The sequence below is a fragment of the Micropterus dolomieu genome, linkage group LG21 (assembly GCF_021292245.1).
Source record: "Micropterus dolomieu isolate WLL.071019.BEF.003 ecotype Adirondacks linkage group LG21, ASM2129224v1, whole genome shotgun sequence".
NCBI classification, from domain to species: Eukaryota; Metazoa; Chordata; class Actinopteri; order Centrarchiformes; family Centrarchidae; genus Micropterus; species Micropterus dolomieu.
The window spans coordinates 15,792,521-15,819,463 of record NC_060170.1 but is presented as its reverse complement, the minus strand read 5'-3'; the positions used below and the strand labels follow the sequence as shown (position 1 = coordinate 15,819,463).

Genomic DNA, 26,943 nt, shown 5'->3' with positions numbered 1-26,943 from the left:
TAACACAGCGCGGATTTTAGGACGGCCCTGTCTCGTGGAGGAACTGGTTTACGCACGGGGCTCAGTAGTAGTTGAAATGGACTACATTTCTTAGCGGATGTGCCGAGTTTCTGATTCAGGACTGGTGTAGGGGGGCTACTGAAACTGAATGGGAGCAGTCACTGGATTTGTGTGATACCAGCGCAAGCCACCCAGACTACCTACTACAGCCCATCATATTTGACTTTTGGGGACGTTTAGGGCACAAACGGAACAAGATCGCCTCTACTGCTCCTGCTGTCCCCTTCCCCTTTCCTTCCTCGCGGATTCTTCAGAAAGATAAATCCTCCAGAAATGGCTCAGATACTGCCGATACGATTTCAGGAACATCTGCAGGTAAGCAGACGCAGAAAAAGCCCTAAAATAAAATTTAGCTCAATTCTTCTTGCGCAGCTCCTCGCCCATGTAGGTTCGCACACACACGGCACATGTCGCATTTGAATGGAATCTGAAATAGGGCTGCAGGGTGGTGCTCAATATAGCTACAGGCCTAGTTTTCTCGAGCCGGGCAGATGATGACTTGTAAAAATTGACCAGTCAGATCGTATACAGCTCCAATGCGGACCAGTGTGTGTGGATACGACGCATTTTCCCCCTTCTCGTGGAAAAACGGCACTGTCATTTTCAATCCGCGCCGATGCAAACTGCGCTGTTTTGACACTTTGCAGTTGCAGACAACTGAGCTCAGCTGTCGGGGGTTACATTGTAACTGAGACCTGAATGGCACTTGCACTCAAGCTTTGTGGCTACCATGTTGTTGTCATGTCCTGCAGCAACATATTCCTGCTTTGTAACCTTCAGCAACAACACTGGTCATTGTGTCTCTGCAAATGTCCAGTTTCTGGGCGTTACTGGCATAATCGCCATATTATATTGACAATGTGAAGTCTTTTATACTGTCATTTTTCAGGAGGTGTGTGTGGAAAAAGTAGAAGCATTTATTGTGCACTGACTCAGTTACAGCACTTCGATAAATCCAGAAAACGGCACCATTTAGCTGTAATGCAGCTGCTGAGAACAGAAAAACACTATTTGAGGTATACCATGATACTGTAATAACCAAAAACCCATATGAAATCTAGTTTCATATGACAGCATCAATGTTATATTGATTTGGTGTGTCTCCCAGCTGTACTCTCATGCTAGAGGGGCATCTGTGCAGCTTCACAATCAACATGACTGAGTAGCAAAGGCCCCTTAGTCTTTCACTGGCAATTTCTTGGTAGACAAAAAATCCTTTCTTACAATCTGTGGACAAAATGTAAAACAAACAGGCGGTTATTTGGTCATCTGTGGTGAAACCATGTCCACTATGTCCCCCTTTTTTCCCCTCTGGTATGGACTTTGATAATCGTTGTCCCATAGCAGCCTCAGTGCTTGGTGTCTTGCAGCCAAAAGAGAAACTTTGTGAGGCACCCCTCCACCTCCCCTCATCTGTAGCCTGTTGTTATGGTAACAGCAGGCTGTGAAATGGCCTTTCACTAGAAAAAAAAGGCCCCCCTCTCTCTGCCCTCTTCCTCTGGCCAGTAGCCCCACTTTCGTCAGCCAAAGATCCTTTATCCACCAAAAAAACTGTGCCGGCCAGAAGAGCTTGCAGGCTACCAGGCTCCTCTCCTAACTGACAGGACTGGTACACTGTTGCTTGCTGATGGAGGGCACTGCAATACCTGGCAATGTCTGGGTTGTCAGTTCAAATTTCTCTCAACTGAGCATACCTTTCCTCATACATCTCCCAAATCTTGCCTTGAGACGGTAAGAAGCAGACTGCTTTACGTTCCACCTCTACCGTGAAATCCCAGCTCTGCCCCAGTCGTATCCCTCTGTGAATCTAGGTGGCTCCAGCAGAGTGAAAAATGCTTGGAATTTGCAAACCCAGGACTTTGGGCCTGAAGTTGTTTAGCTTTTTTTTTTTTTTTTTTTCTTGGCGTGGTATTTACAGCTCACTGTCTGGGTTTTAGGAGTATAACATGGGCCCAGCTTCATGATGAGGCCCCAGCCTGTTGAATTAGAGGCTGCATGAAATAAAGAGCAAATCTAAAGCACTCTAAATTGTTCCTTATTAATTTTGTCACTCCACACTAGTAGCTATGGATTGTCATTAACGCTAAACTGTGTGGTGAAGTCTCCCTCCGTCATTACTCTTTGTCCTCCTTGGTTGTTTACATGATTGGATGATTTATGAGCCAAGGTCCTGGCTGTGTATGAGCATGCCATAAATTGACCAAATGGATCAGTGGCCTAGTTGTATGTGTGGAGCCAAATGTCGGCTACGTCACTGTGGTCTCCAAACACGGATTTAAATTGTGTAGACTATGTTGGTGGCAAGCTGAAGGAGGAAGAGGACAGCGAATGGTTTTGAATTATGAAAGTGCTGAAGCGAGAGTCATTTGCAGCTTATGTGGTTCTGCTGCTGGCTGCCAGTGCAGCAACCTACGTATTGTAGCAGCTTGTGTAAGTGCAAAAATGTCCTGTAGCTCCAAAGCGCCTGAATGTTGTCCTGTCGAGTTGAGTTAGGAGAGTCCAACCTGCTGCTCTGCGGCTGTTTACAGCAACCTGGTGAGCTGCTGTATCTGTACTGATGAAATGATACCAACAAGTCAAACCAACAGATGACGTAAGCAGGCCCTATTTAAGTCTGGCAAATCACATCAGGATAGGAAGCAGGATGGCAGAACAGCCTAACTCTGGTATAACAGAACACATCTGTGACCGCAGCAATGGCTGGTCACCAAATCTTAATCACGAATGCATTGAAAGAGCAGTCATTCACACATACAATACACACATTGTGTTATGTTTTGAGTCACAGACTGTTAAGCCTGCGATAACTGATTTAGTCCTGGAACTAACGGTTATTTTCATTAACAAGTGATTTGCAGAATATCTTCTAGCTAATTGAATAATAATTTTGTAAAAAAAATTCACATTCACAATTTCCGAGCCCAGCGTTAAATCTTCACATTATTTGTTTTATCTGACTAACAGTCAAAAATAACAAAAATATTTAGTTTACTGTACATAGGATAACACTCTTTAGCAGCTAAATTCTCCACTATGTTCACCAGCTAGTCGCTAACCTTGTCTGTATGCTGTTTATTCTGCTGGGCAGGTTTTGTTAGAGGAGTTTTAGAGCTTTTTCACTTAAAACTGCAGAGTATTGACACAGACGAGAGTGCTGAGAGTCAACCAAAACAATAAAGTTGCCAGCCAGAAAACCAAAAATATGATGTGAGAGGATCTGCAGTCAGGTGACATTTATCTGTGTGTGACCCCGTTCACATACACATTTTCATTTGATTGATTGTTAATATAAACAATATTGATTAGAGCGTAGGCTATATACCTAACCTGTACCATACCGCTTGTGCAAAACAGTGTGAAGCAACAAGACTTTTGTCTTTTTGCTGCTTTCCTCAGTTTTATTTGTGGTTGTGTAATCTTCTGTAACCCAAACCCCTCAGCTGCTGATGCGACGTGTCAGTGCCTCAGCAGTGCATACTCCCAGTCTATGACTCACCAAATACCGTCAACGCTGTATCATCGGTGAAGTTCTACTGCCTTTGTTATAGTAATGCTGTTTTGTGATTTTTCATCTCAGCTGTTAAGCAAAGAGGACTCATAGGAGTCTGTGTGAAAATGTATTATTATAGGTAGTTTTGGGGTCAACGGAGACAGTAGGTTGTAGTTAAAGTATGATTTTAGTCTGGAATGTTCTTCTTAGGAGTGTGGGGGGTTTTCTTCCGGTGAGTCAGTTGCCCCACCCTGAACCGTAGCTTGCCAAAGGCCTGTGTTACCGGAACTGCACTATAAAGTCCTAGTGCTCATCTCTCCCTTCTTCATTTCTTATAAAAGGTACATTTATCACTCTGGCTTCTCTTCCTCACCCCCCCCCCCCCCCCCCTCATTTTTAGCAGGATGCTGGGTTGTGTCTTGAGCTCCTCCTTTCACTCCCATCCTTATCTCCCCCCCACTTTCTTTATTGTGGTTTCCCTCCCCTCTCCTCCCAGAGATAGTTTTGGCAGTCTCGAGGAGATGCAGCATATGGCTCCAATCCTCCCTCAGGTCTTCTCAGGCCTTTTCAAGGAGCCTTTATCTTTCCCAAAAATTCACCAACTGTGCATTCAGTTGTGGTTGAGTGGTATGGTTGAAAGCATTGTCACAGTATTAACAAGGATATTTTCTCAGGTTAATATGTATTTTGATATGGCTAATGTTTGTAAAATCAAATGTAGAACAACCAAAATTGAGCAGGGATGCAACTAACTAGAGCTTAGAGTATGGGTTAATCCTCTGGGAGTTTGTCACTGAAAGCAACACCTTTCACATTAAACATAGTGATGTAGTGCAGCTTTCAATTATTTTCCAGTCCTACCCAGTGTAATTGAAAAATGCGATTTCTTGGATGTAATTAATGAATGAACTTTACTTCAGAACAGCTTCTTTCATCTGAACCCCTCTGTCCACCCCCTACTGATGCATACTACATCTTTCCTGTTTTGTAGATGACATGATTTAAACCGCTAAGCAGTCATGATTTGTTGTCCTGCTCTACCAGCCAACTGCGAGATAGTGCAGTCCTTGTGATGAGCGTAAGGATTCCTTTCCGCTTGCCTCAGACTGCATAATGCAGTCAGTTCAGTCATCAGAGGGAGAGTGCATGTTTCGGTCTGCCCTCTCAGTTCGTAGTTAATTTGACAATCGGCACAATAATTCCTCTGTTCAGCAGCTGCTACCCTTGGTAGAGTGTTTCATGTTTGTTAGTTCTGCTAAGATTTGACAGAAATTGACATCAGCTTGGTCTTGTGTTGTTGCGTCTTGTTGGGACTTCTTCTCGTTAGAAAAGTAAATGCTGAATAATGAATTAGATTTGCTGAAGGTGCTTTATTAAAATATACTAATTTATTCTTAGTTTTAGTGGATCTCTATTGGGGATTTTCTTTAGTGTCTCAGACTGAATCTAGTGATAATTAAATTCTTTACAGCTGGCTGCTTACATAGACGATTAAATGCAGTGTCAGGGTTTAATCACAGGCTTTACTTAAATAAAGGAACACTGTAGTTTCTTAGTATAATTGAGATGTGATGATAGTTAAAATAATGGCAGTGCAAGTAAAACAAACATCTGTCATCAAACTTCAAAATGCTTCAGTAAATCCAGGAGACTATTAGCAGCTATAATAAAAGTGTAAAATAAAGCTCTGTTGCGTTAACATCCTGTTGTCCGCTGTGGGCCCATGCTAGTTCCCTGGCTCTGTGTACCACCAGACCTCCTGCCTGGAAAACAACCTTTAAGAATATCCCTGGAAAATGGGAGCAGACCTGCTGCTATTTTAATCGAAACCCCGTTTTGGTCCGCTACCGGCTGCTTTTTCCCCCTGCAAGGCAAACGTCAGCTGCTGCCGTTTATATTTTCCCACTGCCCACCTTTTTCGGTTGCCGTGATGGAGGCAAGACTCCTTCAGAGGTCTTAAAACTCTGTTAAGTTGGAATATTCCACTTGTACATTAGTTCATACCAAATGTAGGGAACTGTTCATGATGGAGAAGTCGTTGTCTGTGTTTTTATTCATCAATCATGTTTTGGTTTGACCACCATTAAAACAGTGAGCCAAATACTAGCTCATCCTTTCCAATAATTAATAGGTAACACTCTCCCTTTTTAGAAATAATAAGCAATAAATAATTTAAGGCACTATAATGAAGTTGTAAGCAGTTATATGAATATTTTTAGATAAAACTACATACAAAACAAAATGTTTGTTAATGTATTTGACAACAATATGATGTAAAATATATGCTGTTGTAGCCACATCCACGTTATGGAAATATAAAGTATATAGTTATTTTACGTATGTATTATTTTTTATTAATGAAGTGTTTATTATTTTGTAAATACTACTTCACTCTGACCACTGAGCAGACTCCATCTATTGATGAAGGCCACAAGATGTGGCTAAAAGCTCTGGAAGAAATCTGAATAAGTTGACCTTGAATTAAGAATTTCTGTTATTTCCAAGGAAAAGAATGAAAGTCCAAGCTCTGTGTGTTTTGATGATGACTTTTATAGTTAACAGTTTTAAACCCGATTCTGACTGTTAATTAAGAAAAATCTTTTCTAACACACTATATAAAAGTTGGTTTACCTGTGTAATCTTATGACATTGATGATTTCTGTCCACTAAATACAAGACTACATCCAGCAGTTGGTTAGCTTAGCAAAAACACTGTTTCCTCCTGCTTCCACTCTTCATGCTAAGCAAAGCTAACTGGCTGCTGACTGTAGCTTCATATTAACCTTCCAGCATGAGACTGGTATCGACCTTCTCATCGAATTCTCTGTCAGAAACAACACATTTCTCAAATGTCGAACTACTGCTTTAATTACAACTATGTTACACTCAAAAACTAGTTTACTAAGTTATAATTGTTGACAAACACATTGATAAACTCTCAAATGTATTTTTATCTGCTTACACCCACATTATAGTGCATTATATTAAGCATTATACTGCTTTTAAATGCTAAATAGGGTAAAAATAAAGTTACTCCAATAGGGAAAAGACTCTCACTGTTAATGTTTTTGGTTTAATATTTCCAGTTGCAGAACATGGGCGTGAACCCAGCCAACATTGGGTTCAGCTATCTGACAATGGAGTCGGACAAGTTCATCTGCATCAGAGAGAAGGTGGGGGAGCAGAACCAGGTGGTGATTGTGGACATGTCTGACCCCACCAACCCAATCAGGAGGCCTATCTCAGCTGACAGTGCCATCATGAACCCTGCGAGCAAGGTCATCGCCCTGAAAGGTAAGAGAGTATGTATGGTGATACGTACATAGTAACACATTCAGGCAGTCACACCACTGGCCATTAGATGAGAAATGCTGTGTTGTTGTGATGATAAACCAGTTTGCTGGTATTATTAATAGCTTCGTACCAAGCACTGAGGTTATTTTTGCTGCTCAAATTCCCAGAATGAAGTCTGCATGGCATTCGCACTGTTTATTTGTCTGTAGAGATTTCACCATCTACAAGCTTTGCTGTGGGAATGCCACGGCCCTGTAATGAGTAATGCTCTGCCAATGCTGTAAATATGTAGAGTGCACTCAGTTCTATTGCCTGAATGTACTAAATTGGTTGTGCAAATTGATTTTATGCCGCTGAATCTTGCCCTTAGAGCACAAACACAAGTGCTGATCAGGATGATTTGCCTATAATGCTTCTCTCTCCCTCCTCCTTCCCCCTCCCTCTGAGGATACTATGCCCCTGTTTGCCCTCTTCCCTCTTGTCTATCTTTGTCTGCTCATTCTTGCCTGATTGACACTTTGCTTTTTCTCCCTCGCTTTCTGTCATTTCTCAGACGGTGAGTTGCTTTCTGTCCGTCTACCCGTCTGGCACTCTGTTGTGATGATACAGTAGCCATGTCTCTCTCATAAAAGCATCCCACATAACCCTCTCAACTACGCAGAGCTATTTTGACCATCAATCGATCAGAAGACAGACAACTGTTTAAAAATGACTTCTGCTGCCAGTATGTTGCCTCACACCCCTACTCCGACCCAACCTGCTGGCACAGATCCTACTTTTATGAGAACTATACATGTGTTGGCATGACTTCATGCCATCTGCTTTTGTATGATGGTAAAGTGTATGTATGGTATGCATCATCAGATATTACACACTGAAAAGAGTTGGGGACACGTGTGTGTATGTGTGTGTGTGTGTGTGTGTGTGTCTTTGCACGCCTGTCTGAGCATGTGCCAGCCAAGCAGCCATATCATTGTTCAAATCTTTCCTTGCTACATATAAGGGATGTATCATTGAAGCTGTACAGCTCCAGTATTCACCTGAATCATGCATTACCTCACCTGTTTGTTTCTGTCTAACTGTATTTGTTAATAGAGGTTGTTACTGGTCATATGTTACAACAATACTCTAGAGCTCAGAATATTATATATTATATAGCATATGAGCAGCTAGTCATTGAGACCTTCTTGAAGCTGCCGTCTGCTTTCTGTAACCTAAGGACAGCACAAGTCAGGTTAATGTGCACAAAGTGGCACCTTATCTGCCCTCTAGTGGTATCGAGTTATGCAGATATTTTTTTTTTATTTGCCAGGGTTTTGAGATATTTATGCTTGTGTGTGCTCACAATATTGAACTGTAGTTACACCATCACCTCTTTACAGAAACTACAGAACATGCTCTCTGAGAGTTTTCTTGTCCGAGCAAATGGTCCAAATAAATAGTCCTTTCGAGTTTCTGTGTAGTTTGTGCTTCCAAACCTGTTCACATGGAGGTCTGTCGATTTATTCAGAGTAGCAGTAGCAGTTTCAATGCTGTAAGCTCCACAAACAAAAATAATTTTAGCTGTATTATATTGAGGTGGCTGCAAAGGTTTTGGAGACAGATATCACACATATGTGTGGCTAGATGACACAATAGGTGAGCAAAGATATGTTTTATTTTTATAATTTGGGTGAGCTGAACATACACACGCGTATACACATACATACAGACGCGCATATACACGCGCACACACACACGGGCATACATACACAGCCTTCTATCTCAAACCTCCACAAATTCATTTACATTAAAATACTGTTTTTGTTTCCAGTCATTATTTATGCCAAAATAGTCTTATAGTTACATGAAGACAAAATATTAGAATGCACCCTTCCAGCTGAAAATGTGATGCAGACTTTTCATAGTTGTATTTATTATAGAATGCTATACAGGTAGTAAATACAGTGGTATTTTGTAACCAAAGTTTTATAAATGATCATTGAGGTAAATATGTGTAATGATCATGATTTTGATTAGAGGTTACATTACCCAGCTCTACTTTAAATCCACTGATAGCTGTTTTATCCTCTGGGCTCAGTTATAAACTTCCCGCTGCCTTTTTATTTCTCACATACTCCCTCTGTTTCTTTACCTCCCCTCAGCTGCCAAGACGCTGCAGATCTTCAACATTGAGATGAAGAGTAAGGTGAAGGCTCACACTATGACCGAAGAGGTCATGTTCTGGAAGTGGATATCGGTAAACACTGTCGCCTTGGTGACGGATACGGCCGTCTATCACTGGAGCATGGAGGGGGATTCCCAACCTGCCAAGGTATTCGATCGGCACGCCAGTCTGGCCGGATGTCAGATCATCAACTACAGAACTGACGAACAACAGAAGTGGCTACTGCTGATAGGGATTTCTGCGCAGGTACGAAAGCATGAACATGTTTACTCATGCCTCATACAGTAGAAGCACGCATGACAGAAAAATGGCTTTGAAAGGAACTAGAATGATTAATCCCTCTCTCTCTGATCTTTTATCTACAACATCACATCTAACTTTCTCTGTGTATGTCAATATAGTCACAGGTGTATCTATGTTTTATTTTGTCAGACCCAATCAGTTCAGGATTTACCTGCCTACTGTAGCATTTAAAGCAATGATAAAATTGCTTGTTGAGATGATTGACAACAGAAAAATATTCAATCAATTAAATTTTATCCTGGTTATAAAGAAATAGTTTGACATTTTGGGAAATACACTGATTCACTTTCTTCCTGAGAGTTAGATGAGATCGATACCACTCTCAGGTCCGTATGGTGAAAATGAAGCCGGATCCAGAAGGTTGTTAGCATAGCTTAGCATAAAGAATGAAAATAGAGGGAAACAGCTAGCCTGCCTGTGTCCAAGTCGTAACAAAATATGCCTACCTTTGACTTCAGGCTGGAGTATCGATCTTCTTTTCAGACTCTTGGCATGTTTGCGTGTTTCCCAAAATTTAGAACTACTCCTTGAACCTCACCTAACCAAATACACAGACTTAACTGTCTATATGTAATAACCTACTAAGATTAAACATTACAGATATACAAACTGTATGACGCAGCGTTTCTAAACTTAAACCTAGAACCTTATTTGATCTCTAACCATTTGATCAATATGGCGGTGTTACCGACTTAAACGCATCAATTCTTTCTTTCACTTTTGTTTCTGTCTCTTTGTCCTCCAGCAAAACCGTGTGGTCGGGGCGATGCAGCTGTATTCTGTTGATAGGAAAGTGTCCCAGCCCATCGAAGGCCACGCTGCTGCATTCGGGGATTTCAAAGTGGAGGGAAATGCCAAACCCTCCACCCTCTTCTGCTTTGCTGTGCGCTCACAGGCTGGGGGAAAGGTGAGGCCCCCTGGATTGTACACAAGGATTTCACTCATGAGGCTATCGCAGTGTATTTGGTCTCTGAACAAAGGGCTCTGAATTGGCCATGTGTTAGTTTAGATCCTAGGAAAAACCTCTTTATGCTTCATGCCGTTTGTTCACCAAAATAGCTCCTAAATGTTATATCAAGAAACGTCAGAGTTTATTGAAGTGCATGGACCCTCTTTCCTCCTTCATGTCCATGTTTGCTTTACTGTGGTTGTTTGCCTATTGCGGTAACTTTATGTGGGATTTCTTATTCCAGTTGCACATCATTGAAGTTGGTCAGCCAGCTGCAGGAAACCAACCATTTGCTAAGAAAGCAGTGGATGTGTTTTTCCCTCCAGAGGCCCAGACAGACTTTCCTGTAGCTATGCAGGTAAAAAAAAAAAAAGACCCCTGCTACTCCTGAGTTTTAGGTAACCTAACAGTAACTGCTGAATGCTTAAATTCTCTCTCTCTGACTGTTCTCCTCAGATTGGTAGTAAGCATGGTGTCATATATTTGATCACAAAGTACGGATACATTCACCTGTATGACCTGGAGTCTGGAGTGTGTATCTACATGAACCGGATCAGTGCGGAGACCATCTTTGTAACCGCACCTCATGAAGCCACCTCGGGAATTATTGGGGTCAACAAGAAGGGACAGGTGAGAAACTAGTTGTAAATTATTTTATTTACAGGATGCAGGTCTGCCTTTTCTGGTAAACATCACTGTCTCACTAAATGTTATTCCGGCTTCAATCAACAAATAAATGTGGAAAAAACGATGACTATGAATATTGTATCATTAATGGTTTGATTTTCTATTCTTTCTGTTTTCTTTTTAGGTCTTGTCAGTGTGTGTTGAAGAGGAAAACATTGTGAACTATGCCACCAACGTCCTGCAGAACCCTGATCTAGCCTTGAGGATGGCTGTGAGGTCAAACCTGGCTGGGGCTGAGGAGATTTTTGCCAGGAAGTTCAACACTCTGTTTTCACAGGGAAGTTATTCAGAGGCTGCAAAGGTTGCAGCATTAGCACCCAAGGTACGCCTGTGTCAACTGCTACGTTGTAGTGTTTGCGCATTCTAATTCATACAAGGTGCATTGGCAAAATGTCCACAACAATTCAGTGAAAAGTTGTCTTTAATGTAATCAATTTGTACTGATCTAGTATTTTTCCGCTCATGATGTAAAAACTATATTAGTTACACCCCCTGTAATTCAGTGTTCACAGTTCAAAGGATGTGGTAAATATTTTTCTTTGAGATTGCTTATCATTATGTTGATACATTACAATAAACACGAAATTCTAGTGAAAAATATTTAATGTAATTACTCACTCTTTCACTTTTTCTGCTCCTTTGTTTCTTCCTTTATAACCATAATTCCTCCATTCTTGGCCATTGCTCCCCTCAGGGTATCCTGCGGACGGCAGAGACCATCCGTAAGTTTCAGAGTGTCCCGGCCCAGCCAGGCCAGGCCTCTCCACTGTTGCAGTACTTTGGTATTTTGCTGGACCAGGGCCAGCTCAACAAGTTTGAGTCTTTGGAGCTGTGCAGACCCGTCCTGCAGCAAGGCCGCAAGCAACTCCTGGAGAAATGGCTGAAGGAGGACAAGGTAGGACTGGAGGATTAGAACAACAAAGTAGCTTTCATAATTTCATAAGCCTGAGCTGATCCACAGATAGACAGTAGAATCCCAAAAGTGATTTTGAAAGTGATTATAGTTAAAGTTATGTGGGTTGTTAGCTAACACTTTCACTACATTTCTTAATCCATAAATAGTCCTTGTTTACCACATAGTATTGTCTACTGATCACACAGTTGGTAACTCTGATGGTATATGTGTTGTAGCTGGAGTGCTCAGAAGAGCTGGGAGACCTTGTGAAGGCGTCTGACCCCACCCTCGCTCTTAGTGTGTACCTCCGTGCTAACGTCCCCAACAAGGTGATCCAGTGCTTCGCTGAGACTGGCCAGTTCCAGAAGATAGTGCTTTATGCTAAAAAGGTAATCACCTACCTTTTACATTCCTCATTCAACTACGGATTGAAAATGAGACACTTTATTTTCACCACAAACATATCTTCTCATATGAAAACAATACACAATACTATTTAGTCAGTGGAAGAAAATTCATACAAGTAACTTTCTTTGCAGTTTTAAGCATTTAAATGGATATTGTAATGGAATAATAGAAGTTTATGGTAAATTTTGTTTGTATGTCGAGTATAGAATACAGTACTAAAACTAGGTGTCTATAAATCTTGTCTTTGTATGAATTCATTATCACTAATTGAGAATTGCATTTTCATCCACCTGTACTTTGGTAGGTGGGCTACACCCCAGACTGGGTGTTTTTGCTGAGAAATGTGATGCGTGTCAATCCAGACCAGGGACTGCAGTTTGCCCAGATGCTGGTCCAGGATGAGGAGCCACTGGCCAACATCAACCAGGTAAGGCACACACCATCATGACCGATTCACTCACTAGAAACAAGCAGCGTTACTCCTACACATGTCCTCCTTTTTTAAAATCTGCACGTTTACCCTCATACATGCACGCGAACACACTTGTGCCCAGTGTGGGAGCCTCCATCTGTGTTATTCCAGATGTGCCAGCAATGCCAGGAATTCACTGAGTCAGTGACCCCCTCGTCCTTTTAAAGCCACATCACCACTCTGCTCAGTCTAAATCTCTACCAGAGCATTACTCGATGACTTAATGCTTGTCTAAGTTAAAACGGCCGCCCCTTTTCAGTTGTGGCCTCCACCAATATTGTTAAATATGTAAAGCAGAAACATCTAGCCACTGGGCCTGTGATTTTTAATAGTGTGTGACTCTGCATGCTAACTCACTGTATGGTTCACAGATGGTAGGATTACAAAAATGCAACATTTTTCCTTACTTAATTCTTTCTTTCCATTCCTCTTTTTGCTCTCTTGCTCTTTGGTAGATCGTAGATGTGTTCATGGAGGGCAGCCTGATCCAACAGTGCACTTCCTTCCTGTTGGATGCCCTGAAGAACAACCGCCCAGCCGAAGGACACTTGCAGACACGTCTGCTTGAGATGAACCTCATACATGCCCCCCAGGTGAACATCAGAATGACTGTCCTGATTACAAAAAAGCAACTTTACCTTTTAATGATATTATACATGATTTGTGTGTTCATGTGTTTATGAACCTATTTAGGTAGCGGATGCAATCCTGGGGAACCAGATGTTCACCCACTATGATCGTGCCCACGTTGCTCAGCTGTGTGAGAAGGCAGGCCTGCTGCAGAGAGCTCTTGAACACTACACTGACCAGTATGATATCAAACGAGCCGTGGTGCACACACATCTGCTCAACCCTGAGGTATGCCTGTGGATGTTCGGTCATGCCTGCGAATATTGCTCCCCTAGGAGCACCCACTTTTTACTCGTTGTTTTGACGACAAGTGAAAATGCCTCCTCCTCTCTTCCTACTCTTTTTTTTTTTTTTGCACTGCTGTCTCACTTCCAGTGTGTTTTTCCTTATTCTGATTCTCCTTTTAGTGGCTGGTCAACTTCTTTGGCTCTTTATCAGTAGAAGACTCGTTGGAGTGTTTAAGGGCCATGTTGTCGGCCAACATCAGACAGAACCTGCAGCTGTGTGTCCAGGTAGCGTCTAAGTATCATGAGCAGCTGGGGACACAGTCGTTAGTGGAGCTCTTTGAATCCTTCAAGAGCTACGAGGGTAGGTGTCACACATGAGTGGGGGTTTGGATTAAAGCAAGTGAATGTGTTAAATGAGCAATTTTCAAAGTCATTACAGATTGAGCTGATTTCTGTGCTGTTTCTCTCCTGCCATTTCTATTCAAGGCTTGTTCTACTTCCTTGGGTCGATTGTGAATTTCAGCCAGGAGCCTGACGTTCACTTTAAGTACATCCAGGCTGCTTGTAAAACTGGTCAGATCAAAGAAGTGGAGAGAATCTGTAGAGAGAGCAACTGCTACGACCCGGAGAGGGTGAAAAATTTCCTCAAGGTAAAAAGATCCCTTATGTCAGTGTTGGTAAATGATTTTACCATTCAGCAGCAATTTTGTGATATATTTTATTCAAATACATATAGATTAATCATGTTTTTTTTCCCCTTTCGTAGGAGGCCAAGCTAACTGACCAGCTTCCTCTTATCATCGTGTGTGATCGCTTTGACTTCGTCCATGACCTGGTGCTCTACCTCTACCGCAACAATCTGCAGAAATACATTGAAATCTACGTACAGAAAGTAAGATCAAGGCTACTGCTGAGACTTTATGCATATCTGGTTACTACTTAATTCAATCTTATTTGGACTCCACATTGACATTTGCCCTTGTTTTTCAGGTGAATCCCAGTCGCTTACCGGTGGTGATAGGTGGTCTGTTGGATGTAGACTGTGCTGAGGATGTCATTAAGAACCTGATCATGGTGGTCAGAGGGCAGTTTTCCACTGATGAGCTGGTGGAGGAGGTAGAGAAGAGGAACAGGTAAAGCTAAATAAATGGCTTCTACTGCTTCTTCTCATCTTGCATAGTTTCTTCTGTAGGGCTCATTGGATGCAACATCTGATTAATATTAGGGCATCAAAGTGACTTGGTACCTACTGCAAATGTATGATTTGTGTCTCTGTAGGAACATCTTTTAATGTAACTGTAGCTCTTTACGCAAATGTAGGTTATAGCGGCTATGCTTACACTGGAAGAAACGTTTGTTGTCTTCTTGAACCACTTCATACCGTACATTTTTCCAGTAATGACCAGCTAAAAGAAAGACGTGCGATCTTCAAGACACAGAAGCCAAAAAATAAATACTGACATCTCTTTCTCAATAATGCTTGAGAGGATGTTCAGAAGTAAAGTTAGAAATCACCTTTCTTGCTGAAATTTAAATGTTTATAATTCAATCTGATATGAATAAATCACAGAAGTGACTGAAGTATGTGTGTACATAAATCTAAAAAAATATTCAGACTCCTTTGTTTGTCTTTTGCTGTGTGTAAATAAGTACTTTAAGTTTATCATAAAGGACCCTTACAATGTTGATTCTCTCTGAGCTTGCTGAACACCCCTCAGAACTGTTTTCCGTCTGTGTTTTGATCTATTGAAGCTTTTTTCAAGTGAAAATCCTCTTTGTTTCCATTCTGTATCAGAAAATATAAATGCTTTTTGAATGAATAGGTGCGTTCAAGATGACTGTGGCTGACTTTCGCCGACTTGCTAGTCTAACGTGAGCTGCAGGTGACTGCAGGGGCGGGGTATAAATCAGCGCCGTCAAGTCAGACACAATCTATCTCTGGTAGACTGCCTGAGCTTACTGTGTGCTTAGAACAATGACTGATCTAGCAGAATTTGCAAAGACAAATGCTACGAAATGCATGCAAGTTAAAAGCTTCTTCTAAATGTTATGTAATGAAACGGATATTTTAAAAGAGTGTTTAATGTTCCCATTACCTTCTCAGGTTAAAACTTCTATTGCCATGGCTGGAGTCCCGTATCCATGAAGGATGTGAGGAGCCAGCTACCCACAACGCCTTGGCCAAGATCTACATTGACAGCAACAACACACCGGAGCGCTTCCTAAAGGAGAACCCGTTCTACGACAGCGCCGTGGTTGGAAAATACTGCGAGAAGAGAGACCCCCATCTGGCCTGTGTGGCTTATGAGAGAGGACAGTGCGATCTGGACCTCATCAAAGTTTGTAGATCACAGTATATAACATTTACATAATTATAATATAGAGACATCTTTAATCACTTCATATGTTTTCTTCTCAGGTGTGCAATGAGAACTCGTTATTCAAGAGTGAGGCTCGATATCTGGTACGACGGAAAGATCCAGAGCTTTGGGCGAACGTGTTGGAAGAAAACAACCCCTTCAGAAGACAACTAATCGACCAGGTTAGGCTTCCTCCAACTCCACTCCCGAAGCGACTGAATGAGTGCTACTTTTCAATGTGTGTATATATATATATTTTTTTTCTCCTTACTTTATCTCCTCTCAGGTGGTGCAGACAGCTCTGTCAGAGACCCAGGACCCAGAGGAGGTGTCAGTCACAGTCAAGGCCTTCATGACTGCAGACCTGCCCAACGAGCTAATTGAGCTGCTGGAGAAGATTGTACTTGATAACTCTGTCTTCAGTGAACACCGGTACAGCAGGCTTACAGCGTATCAGACATCATAATTTCATTTCATTTAGCCACAATACTTTTTATAATCCCTCTGTTCCGGGTATTTTCCCAGAAACCTCCAGAACCTGCTGATTTTGACGGCCATCAAGGCAGATCGCACTCGTGTGATGGAGTACATTAACAGGCTAGACAACTATGATGCTCCAGACATTGCTAATATTGCCATCAGCAACGAGCTCTTTGAAGAAGCGTTTGCCATTTTCAAGAAATTCGATGTCAACACCTCAGCTATACAGGTGAAATAATTTTTTTCTTACAGCTCAACTATTTTTTCCTAGTTCTGAAGAAGTTGCATTTTTGATTTTTGTCTAATTTTTAAACCCTGTATGTCAGATCATATAATGCAACTCTCTTCTTTCATTATTTCTCCAGGTTTTGATAGAGCACATAGGGAACTTAGATCGTGCCTATGAGTTTGCTGAGCGCTGTAATGAGCCCGCAGTGTGGAGCCAGTTAGCCAGAGCTCAGCTGCAAAGAGACCTGGTCAAGGAGGCCATTGACTCGTATATTAAAGCTGTTGACCCTTCAGCGTACATGGAGGTGGTCAACGCAGCCAGCAAGAACAGTAAGCCTTTGCTTTGCCACACAGCTCTGCCGCACACCAGAAACTCACACTGATTTTCTTGTGTGGAGTTGATCTTAAAGGTGTCTTTTATATTTTGCAGATAACTGGGAAGACTTGGTCAAATTCCTCCAGATGGCTCGGAAGAAAGCAAGAGAGTCGTACGTGGAGACAGAGCTGATCTTTGCTCTAGCTAAAACGAACCGTCTGGCTGAGCTGGAAGAGTTTGTCAGTGGGCCCAACAATGCTCACATACAACAGGTAAGTGTTAAAGAGGATTTTATAGCTGCTGCAGAAGGTGCACGTTATGTACTAGTAACTGCATATCTTTTTGCAAATCTCTCTCTCTCTCTCTCTCTCTCTCTCTCTCTCCTTCTCCAGGTGGGCGATAGATGTTATGAGGAGGGTATGTATGAAGCAGCCAAGCTCTTGTACAACAATGTGTCCAATTTTGCTCGCCTTGCTTCAACTCTAGTCCACCTCGGAGAGTACCAGGCAGCCGTGGACAGCGCCAGGAAAGCCAACAGCACACGGACGTGGAAGGAGGTAACTGGCACGCAAACGCAAGTTTAGCTTCTGTCCAGCTAACCTTTGCCTGACAATGGATTTGTCAGGATTCTTTCTTTTTCATCATAGAAGGTTTTATCAGACTGTCTAAAGTCTGAAACACAGTGTACATACTCTGAACACTATAAATTAATATTTGATACTGTAATGGCATGTCAAATTTTAGCACATCACCATTTAAAAAAAGAAAACACAATTATTCTGTTAGCACTCAGTAACAACATATTTCTTGTGTGGGAGTTACAGTAATTGCCACTTTGTAACTTAAACACTATTCATTTCAACATCCGAGTCGTAATTACCACTGGGAAATCCGATACATCCAGCTTGGCCCGCAATAATACAACAATGCCATGAAAAGTAGACAAAACATTGTGACCTCATGCCACCTGAAGTCTGTGAATTGTTATAGCGCTGTATTGGTCACGCATAGTATTTTTAAAATTTTTTTTTTTTTTCTTAAAATGAGCATTTCTGCAGTTGATGGTGTGAATGCACCCAAGTTGTAAACATGAGAATCTTTGTCATTGTCCCACATTATGTAAACAATGTATCAGCCACAGAAGCACTGTTAGAGCACATTGAGAGATTTTTGAATACTAGCATATCTGCTTTTTATCTTTGAAGATATATTAAAATAGGAAAATCTAGTATTTTTGCAGATTTATTTATTTATTAGAATATAGACAACAGATTTCAGGAATATCTCCATCTAGCTTTGACTAGATGTCCTTGTTTTTCTTCTTTCTAACTAATTTGTTCTCCTCCATCATCAGGTGTGTTTTGCATGTGTGGATGGCGAGGAGTTTCGGCTGGCACAAATCTGTGGCCTTCACATAGTGATCCACGCTGATGAGCTGGAGGACCTGATCAGCTACTATCAGGACCGCGGGTACTTTGAGGAACTCATTGCTCTTCTGGAGGCTGCGCTGGGTCTGGAGCGTGCCCACATGGGCATGTTCACCGAGCTCGCCATCCTCTACTCAAAGTTCAAACCTCAGAAGATGAGGGAGCACCTGGAGCTCTTCTGGTCCAGAGTCAACATCCCAAAGGTAGAGCATGTGTCTGCGTCTGTTTCAAGACATTTATATCTTTTGTAATAAATCAAAAAGTTCATCACCCACGAGGATGCTGCTTCTGTGCCTTGAACTTATGATTTATTACTCTGCAAATATTTCTGCTTCTCATCAGCACTCTTTAAGGAAACTTAACTGCACAGGAGGATATTTTGTAGCTGGCATTGGACATTATTTTACTAGTTTGAAGTTGGTAAAAATCTGTTGTTAAGAAGGTGAAAAAGGAAGTATGTTGTTTGATTTTCTTAGTTATGAGAGTTCCTACAATCATTGAAAGCTTGCAGACAAGTCTTTCATATATTATTGCCCTGAAATTACAAAATCTCTTTTAAATGTCATTTATTTTAAATGTAGTACCTGCATTGGTCAATATTGTTGGAGTTCATCCTATTCATAGATCAAAACTTGACATTATGATTAAAAACCCAAAGATACATCTTGGTACCAATGAAAGAGTGCTGGAAAATCAGACTGGCATGATTTCTTGATCTGACGATGTCCTGAGTTAAAATTGTTGTCTTTTCAACATGCTGTTTCATTTGATATGCCATTGGCTGTTGATTAGTTAGATCTAGTTTAGTTGTTTTAAAAAGCACTAAAAGATTTTGAGAAAAGGGGTTATATAAATAAATTATGTTTATGATGTCTTTTTCAGTCCAGTGTCATGTTTTACCTCAAACAAAACTTTGACAGTTATGAGGGCTTCATTTTGAAACCTGAATGACTTGGAAATTGTTTTGTGTTTTCTGTGTTTATCAGGTCCTCCGTGCAGCAGAGCAGTCTCATTTATGGGCAGAGCTGGTTTTCCTTTATGATAAATATGAAGAGTTTGACAATGCCGTCCTCACAATGATGTCTCATCCAACCGACGCGTGGAAAGAAGGGCTGTTCAAAGATATTATTGCTAAGGTAAACAAGTAGTTGTGACTGAACTGTTGATTTCCTTTTCAAACATCTTTATTTTTTGTATCTTTATATGCATCGTTTTCCTCCTCAGGTTGCCAATGTGGAGTTGTACTATAAATCTCTTTCCTTCTACCTGGAATACAAACCTCTCCTACTGAATGACCTGCTGACCATTCTGTCTCCACGGTTGGACCACAGCCGAGCTGTCAACTTTTTCAGCAAGGTAACAAGCAGCGAGGTCAACCTCTGTGAATCAACCCCTCTGTATTTGGTTGACATCACATGACTTGGCTTGTTTTTGCTTAACCAGGTGAACCAGCTGAAGTTGGTCAAGCCTTACCTGAGGTCTGTCCAGAATCACAACAACAAGTCAGTAAACGAAGCCCTCAACAACCTGCTGACAGAGGAGGAAGACTACCAGGTTTCTCAGCCATTCTGTTACTGACGTTGATAATAGAAAATGGACAAAGTAAAGCTCGTGATTGCTGTTCCTTATTGTTTAAACACTTTTTAATTGTGTTGTTAAAAGCATTTTGTAACATTTTTTGAGGCTGTTCTCTTCACATATGAAATAACTTTGTAGACATTTGACTAATGCTTTTGCAGGTAGATTTACAGTTGATTTGTCTTCTACGGAGCTGTGTTAGTTGTCATGTTTGTTTTGTAAATTTGCATGATATTTAATCTAACATGACCCACATTTGTATTTAGCACTGTTTGTGGTTACAATTTATTTGAGTGAAGTGTTGACATTATTTTGTCTATCCCTTGCATGTTGTAGGTTGCATTTGAGGGACACATTTGAAATAGTACATTTAAATAGTAGTAAAAATATTCAGCCTCTGTGGTCACTAGGTGGCACTGCTGAGGTCCAGTTACAATAAAGTAACTGGTTTGGGTATCACTCGACTCCCTTTATGGTCTGTGATGTACTATTCTTTTATTCTGTGTATTCTCTATAGGGCCTAAGAGCATCCATTGATGCCTATGACAACTTTGATACCATTGCCCTGGCACAGAGGTTAGAGAAACATGAACTGATTGAGTTCAGACGCATTGCTGCCTACCTGTACAAGGGCAACAACCGCTGGAGACAGAGTGTAGAGCTCTGCAAGAAGGACAAACTCTACAAGGTAAGAAAAAAAACAACCTTTAATGACAATATTTGAGAAAAGAAAGAAGCATTAATATGTACTTCGATGTTCTTATAGATAGCACCATTTGTTTAGTCTTTAGATTTGCAGTATTTGGAGATACTATTGATACATGGACCAACTAACATCAACTAAAGACAGGACAATCAATCATGCTTGTCTCACCAGAAGCCATCTCTTCACAGGAACGATTGTTTACATAACTTCTCAAACTCCCACGAAGGTTTCCTGTAATGAGTCAATTAAGTACACTGTCTTTTGGTGTTTCCCAGGATGCCATGCTGTACGCCGCAGAGTCTAAGGAAGCTGAGCTGGCAGAGACTCTGCTCCAGTGGTTCCTGGAGGAGGGCAGGAAGGAGTGCTTTGCTGCCTGCCTGTTCGCCTCCTATGACCTGCTGCACCCCGACGTTGTGCTGGAGCTTGCATGGAGGCATAACATCATGGACTTTGCTATGCCGTACTTCATCCAGGTCATGAGAGAGTACCTGACAAAGGTTAGTACTCCACTGAAGAACAATACAAAGAGTTCTTAATGTTCTTAATTGTAAAGTTTTAGTTAATGCTTTAATGTAAAAGTAGGTTTCATTATTGTATTATTTAGGAAAGGAAATTCTGCAGTTTACTGTGTACCAAAAGGTGTTTATTTTTCCTAGATTGTTTTATTATCTGTAGAAATTTGTCCTTGACAGGTGTGAGGTGGACAATAGCAGATATTGAAGAACAGGTCATGCAGACAATTTTAGTTTACAGATATGCTGAGATGAGAAGGTAGCACTGTGACCTCCCTCGGGTCCTATAAATGTTGACCTGTAGAGACATGTGAGGTCACTTGGGGTCATCTCTTTGGGTTCTTTTGCAGGTTGATGAGTTTGCAGCGAAGGTGACGGTCTCTGGCCCTCTTTTTTATTTCTCTTGTGTTCTGTCTGTTTTTGTTGTAACTTATCTCTTAGGTTTCTGATGTAGGAACCTAGCATGGACTGTAGACTGAGTACGGCCTAACTAGCTCTGGTCCTGGAGAGCTATAGTATGTGCAGGCTTTGTTCCATTTCAGCACCAACACAACATGTTTTTAAATACATTTTGAGTTTATGGAGTAGAAGCAGTTTCTAAATGATGCGTCTGGGGAACCTCGTTGTCTTGCTGGTAGGGGTTAGTTCATTTTCATTTTCAAATAAAAAAGCTCAGCAGTGAAGCAGAAAACCATTCATGAAAACCAAAATGTGGAAATAGCTTATTGTAATCTGAAGTGGCATCTCTTTTGCAGTTTCTACTGTGGAATGTTTAAGAACCACTATGTAAAGTAATATATATGCTATATGTTAACGATGGAAATATAATTAGCCGCTGCTTTTGTGTAAAAATGCAACTACTGAACGCTGCTGATGTGAGATTAATATCATTCATCATTCACACTAGTTTGGTAGGTTATGATGCATTTCCTGTAGATGGCTAACTTGCCATCATTTTATAATGGATGGTTGAACAGACTGCCAGATTTTCAGGTATAATATGGTCTGTAGAAGAAGTCTCGGACCAGTCGAGAGCCCCTAACTATAAACAATGTGTTGATGGCTGGAGCCAAAGCCTGTGCACCATCTGCTCTTCAAGACCAGGATTAGCCTGTCCTGGTCTAACAGATACATCTGCCCTTCTAACTCCTCTCTCTTGGGGCTGCATCTCGTGTTAAGTGGCATTTATTTATTTATTTTTTTAATCTTGTTACGCTAATGCAAAATTAGGAGATTGCTGTTATGGTACAATGTAGTCTAATATAACACAGTGATCTGTCCACCTGCCTAATGCTGTCTAAAGACCAGAAATGAATGTGGGTGAGGAGAGCGAGCCACTCTAGACTTGTTAGATGCATCCCCATGTTTCTAACTCCAGGTTAACAAGTTAGATCAGTGCAGGGCTACAGACACTAATTGAGAAGGTCATGAAATCCTCTTTTGTCTGCCTCTGGAGGAATTCTCTGTTTATTTAAGCTAATCAGGCAGTCTATTTTCTAGAGACCAAACACTTTGTTCCATAAATCACTGGTCAAACTGGTGGAGGTGGAATCTATTAGCTGGTCAGTGCATCCGTTCAGGGTCTGAAATACCATAATTTTAGAGTAGTAGAACAGCACTGACAATTTAGACATTATGGCCCCTATCTCACTGTTATGTTTTTTTTTGTTTTAGATGCATACAGTTTTTCATTCACACTCTCGTAACATTTTGCAGTCATATACAGAAAAGTGCTTTATAGGTGCTGTTAAATGTTTTCACTCTTAAGTCCACATTTTTCTTCATTTCTTGAAATTATGACTCAACGGAAATTCTACATTAATTGAGCTGAATTACTGTTTGAACTGATCTCCACTTACATCAGAAACCTTTCGTATTCAGCTATTTCCACAATTGAAGCACAATGCCTGATTCTTTCTTTGCACTTAGTGATTAGGAAAAATGGCACCACAGCCAACTCACTGCACAAATACTGTATGCCTGGCAAGGATGAGCTTAACCTGTGAGCTTCTAATATATAGCTTGATTTTAGTCCAGCAGAATGAAACGCACTCAAGGACAATCTGTCAGGAGGGCCTGCTTACAGCCACGAATGGGATGCATGTGGAAGCTGTAATTTATTGATAGACCTAACTGTGAATGGCTGGATATGTAGCATCAGCATATAGGCATGTATAGCTTCTTAATACACAAAGTAATAATTCTTTAACCTTGATTCTCACTATAATTGTACTTTTAAAGGGTCAGTTCACACAGATCACAATGAAAACAAAACATTTCCCCCAGTGGTATCTAGCTGTGATGTTGCTTTGTTGTTGTTGTTTGCTAAGGTTTCAGGCATCTGCTTCGGGCCCGTCCCATCAATGTGAATGTACTTTTATTTCTGGTGCTCAATATATTCAAAGAAGTTTGTTTTTTTGACTCAAAAGCAGTGCCTTTTCAAATATAATATCCTTGTTATCTTGTTATAAATGACAATCCACCTTGACGCCAACAGTTCTCATTGGCAACTATTTTCTGGTGAATGTAAAAAATAGTGACAACTGTCAACAACGAGGTCCGTGAATTATTTGTTGAAAAACAAGGACAGCGTATCTGGAAAGACACATTGAGTTAATTGTAAATTTTCTTCAGTGCTTTGAGCAGCATAACTATTGAATTGGGGTGATTCTAGGAGTAGGAGTCTAAGCAGTCACTATCCGCATGGTTAGATACCACTAGGGGATAAGTGGTTATTTCGTTTGGGTGAATGGACCCTTTAATTGTTGATTTAACATTTGTATTGAAAGCTGTATTAGATATTCTCACCAAACCTGCATGGCATCTTCTCTTAAGTAACCTTAGCTGCACTGTGAAGTACTGTGTGTAGTTTTGTCTTTCAGAAGTGGGTATGGTAAATCTACTGTGTTAACAAGTCAGATTAATCAGTATCTATTTGTTTGATATGAAATAAAAAATACATTGTTACTACTGAAGCATCAAAGTTTATGATCTATTGTAGTACATCAAATAAGATATTGCCATTTAAATAAAACTGTACATCACTGTGATCGCCACATTGTAGGTGTCCAGCAAAGATATTTTATTGGGAATATCTTTTTATTGACAGCTGACATTTACATCCATGTAAATATAGGACAAATACAGGACGACATTTGAAATTTGCATTAAAAACCTGTGCTTGGATTTAAGTTTAAACAGCCTGCAAGGCTGAGTTACAATGTTTCCGCAAGATACCTATAATGTATGAGACTTTCTTTTATTCTGTACAGTGTGGGAGTGAGCCGCGTCTGATCTATCCTCTTTTCTTTGTTGCCCTCAGGTGGACAAACTGGAGGAGGCAGACAGCCAAAGGAAAACTGAAGAGGAGGTGACAGAGCCTCAGCCGATTGTGTTTGGTAGGTTTATAGGCGGCAGACAATGGAGGTTCCTAAATAGGAGAAAATTGCCCCCGGCCCTGTTTAACCTGGGGGGGAAATGGCTGATAGTCTTGAAATTCAACATTAACCGAATGTATACTGATTGGATAAAGGTAATGGTAAAGTAGTTTACTAAATGCTATAAGCACACAGGAAAATCTGTCTCCTTGTAGTAAAATGTGAAATTTTGGGCACATTCAGTTAGTTTTTGTACTTCTTGTCTTTGCCAGACGAAAACCAGACATAGGAGATTTGCACAGACATTTACAATCTTGTGTCGAATGTCATTTTTCTCAGATGGTGTCTGTGCTGCGATTTTACAGGAAGAAAATAACATAATTTCAAATTTTCTGATGTTCTAAACTGAAACCAGCAGCAACTGTGTTATTTAGTAAGAGATTTTATTATATGGCCCCAAAATGATCTCTGAGAAGTCTAGTGGACAAAAACAGTGCAGCAATGTGCACTTGTAAAAAAGTTGGCATTTTGTCTGTTAGCATGTAACCCTGTGTGCTTGTGTTTGTGTGTGATCAGGCCAGCAGCTGATGTTGACTGGCTCTCCTGCTCCAGTGGCTCCCCAGCCAGCGTACCCAGGCTACGGCTACCCTGCCGCCACCGTTGCGGGCTATCCTGCTCAGCCCCCCACTGCGGGCTACCCTGCTCAGCCCACTGCTTATGGCTTCAACATATAGAGGCCTGACCCTGCCTCTCCAGCCCCTCTCTCCTCTCTCCCCCCTACACACACTCACACACCTTGGACCTGAACCGTGCTGCTCTGGGTCTCAACTGGCCAAGTGACGACACGGAGACCCCTGAAACTCAACTCGGCCTTCATTCCCCGATGAGACTCCACCCAAGTTCACTGAAACTGCAATAGATATCCTTCATCTCTACTTTCTACACACACACACACACACACACACACACACACACACACACACACACACACACACACACACACACACACACACACACACACACACACACACACACTCTCTTTAAGATGGCATCAAGGCTGTTGGACCCCCCCTCCCGCCCCCCACTTCTCATTGTTCCACTTGGACATTATAACTGCATCACTGATCTATACAGCATGAAGTCTCCTCCAGCTCCTAGAGGAATTAACATACCGAAGATTAGTGACACCAAACCACTCTGTCCTGTTGCTGTTCCATGTAGACTTTATTAACCATAGAGCAGCTTTTTTTCTTATTTCCTAGAGATTCCACACTGATGAGGAAGAGACTTTGTTACTGAGGAGTAGAGGGGCGTGTGTGTCCCCCTCCCTGCTACAGCCGTGTATACTTTGAGGAGGTGGCAAAAAAACAGGCTCATTTGTTCATATTTAATTTCACAACTGTCTCATGCTAAGATTAGAAAGACAGTTACTGTGCAATAGTTTTTATTTTATTTTTTATTTTTTTTGTCCTTTCACAACAGGTACAAAGTGTTTGCTGTATACAGACGACAGCTTGTTTATGAGGTTACGGTAGTGTGTGTGTGTGTGTGTGTGTGTGTGTGTGTGTGTGTGTGTGTGTGGCCTCTAAAGCCTTCGAAGGTTAAGTCGCCAAACCAAGAGACACTCATTGAAATTTCCACTCCCCTGCAGCCGCAAACCTATTGCTTTGTCAGAGCGGTTTGATCTCGTCAGTCGACTTTTCGGACTCAGATACTGGACATCAGGAGTTTCAGGATGATTGTGAAAAAAAGAGGAAAGAAAGGAGGTGAAATAATAAAAAAAATGCTATATGCTGTAGTCCGTGCATGTGCTGCCAAACTATAAAGCTGCAAACAGGAGCACAATTTCCATGTTACACAAGTATATCAAGTATTACTAATGTTGTGTCAAAAACAAAGTGATGTTCCATGAAACTTTCTCACCCAACTAACAGAAACCGATGATGAAGCTCCGACAGACTTGAGATGAAAACACAGGGGAACATTAGCTCACATTCTGGTGCCAGTTGGTTAAAAAAAAAAAAAAATCATTATTGTACTGAAAACGGTGTATAATTTAAGATATATTGAAATACCTAACTAATCCAAGAATTCAAATATTATGGAAAACCATATGTATTGTCTATAATGTGTTGTTGTAGTCTTAAAAAGCATAATGATTTTGTAAGAAAAGGACAAAATGCAAAAACAGCAGGTTAATAAATGGCAAAGTCTTGACAAGGCTGCTAGAAGTGGTGACAGTTGAATTTATTGTTTACTCCCTGTGCTGTCAGGCAGTCCCTGTATGATACACTGAGCTCTTCCCCACCGTGGTGCCAACTTTGGATTTGTCAAGGCAGGATAAAGAAAACCTGAGCTGCACACGTCATGCATACAG

General features: G+C 41.2%; 1 protein-coding gene across 3 annotated transcripts; it reads left to right on the top strand.

Annotated features, from left to right (window-relative positions):
- Positions 1-16: 16 nt before the first annotated feature.
- On the top strand, positions 17-26,801 carry cltcl1 (clathrin, heavy chain-like 1). Of its 3 annotated transcripts, none has more exons than XR_006822385.1 (32): positions 17-375; positions 6,637-6,844; positions 8,989-9,257; positions 10,060-10,221; positions 10,508-10,621; positions 10,720-10,893; positions 11,075-11,272; positions 11,645-11,845; positions 12,082-12,234; positions 12,558-12,680; positions 13,181-13,318; positions 13,419-13,583; positions 13,763-13,943; positions 14,069-14,232; positions 14,349-14,474; positions 14,573-14,715; positions 15,687-15,921; positions 16,002-16,124; positions 16,229-16,374; positions 16,468-16,651; positions 16,788-16,980; positions 17,081-17,238; positions 17,359-17,523; positions 18,321-18,596; positions 19,380-19,529; positions 19,618-19,749; positions 19,837-19,947; positions 20,489-20,659; positions 20,953-21,174; positions 21,631-21,704; positions 24,512-24,587; positions 25,143-25,188. XR_006822385.1 is itself a non-coding variant. In XM_046034006.1 (32 exons), exons 1-32 carry the CDS (start codon positions 334-336, stop codon positions 25,298-25,300), a joined length of 5,088 nt encoding a protein of 1,695 aa, XP_045889962.1. In that variant the 5' UTR covers positions 17-333; the 3' UTR covers positions 25,301-26,801. The 3 variants fall into 3 exon arrangements, 2 of the variants coding, with proteins under 2 accessions (XP_045889962.1, XP_045889963.1); XM_046034006.1 differs by lacking the exon at positions 21,631-21,704 and adding an exon at positions 21,540-21,566 and having other exon boundaries at positions 25,143-26,801; XM_046034007.1 differs by lacking the exon at positions 21,631-21,704 and having other exon boundaries at positions 18-375; positions 25,143-26,801.
- The last annotated feature ends 142 nt before the right edge of the window (positions 26,802-26,943 follow it).

Bases quoted from the DNA above. Each gene is read 5' to 3' on its own strand.
- cltcl1 (XM_046034006.1), top strand. From the start codon at position 334: ATGGCTCAGATACTGCCGATACGATTTCAGGAACATCTGCAG. The intron at 11,273-11,644 runs GTACGCCTGTGT...TGCTCCCCTCAG, and splicing joins TTGCAGCATTAGCACCCAAG to GGTATCCTGCGGACGGCAGA. The intron at 12,235-12,557 runs GTAATCACCTAC...GTACTTTGGTAG, and splicing joins TAGTGCTTTATGCTAAAAAG to GTGGGCTACACCCCAGACTG.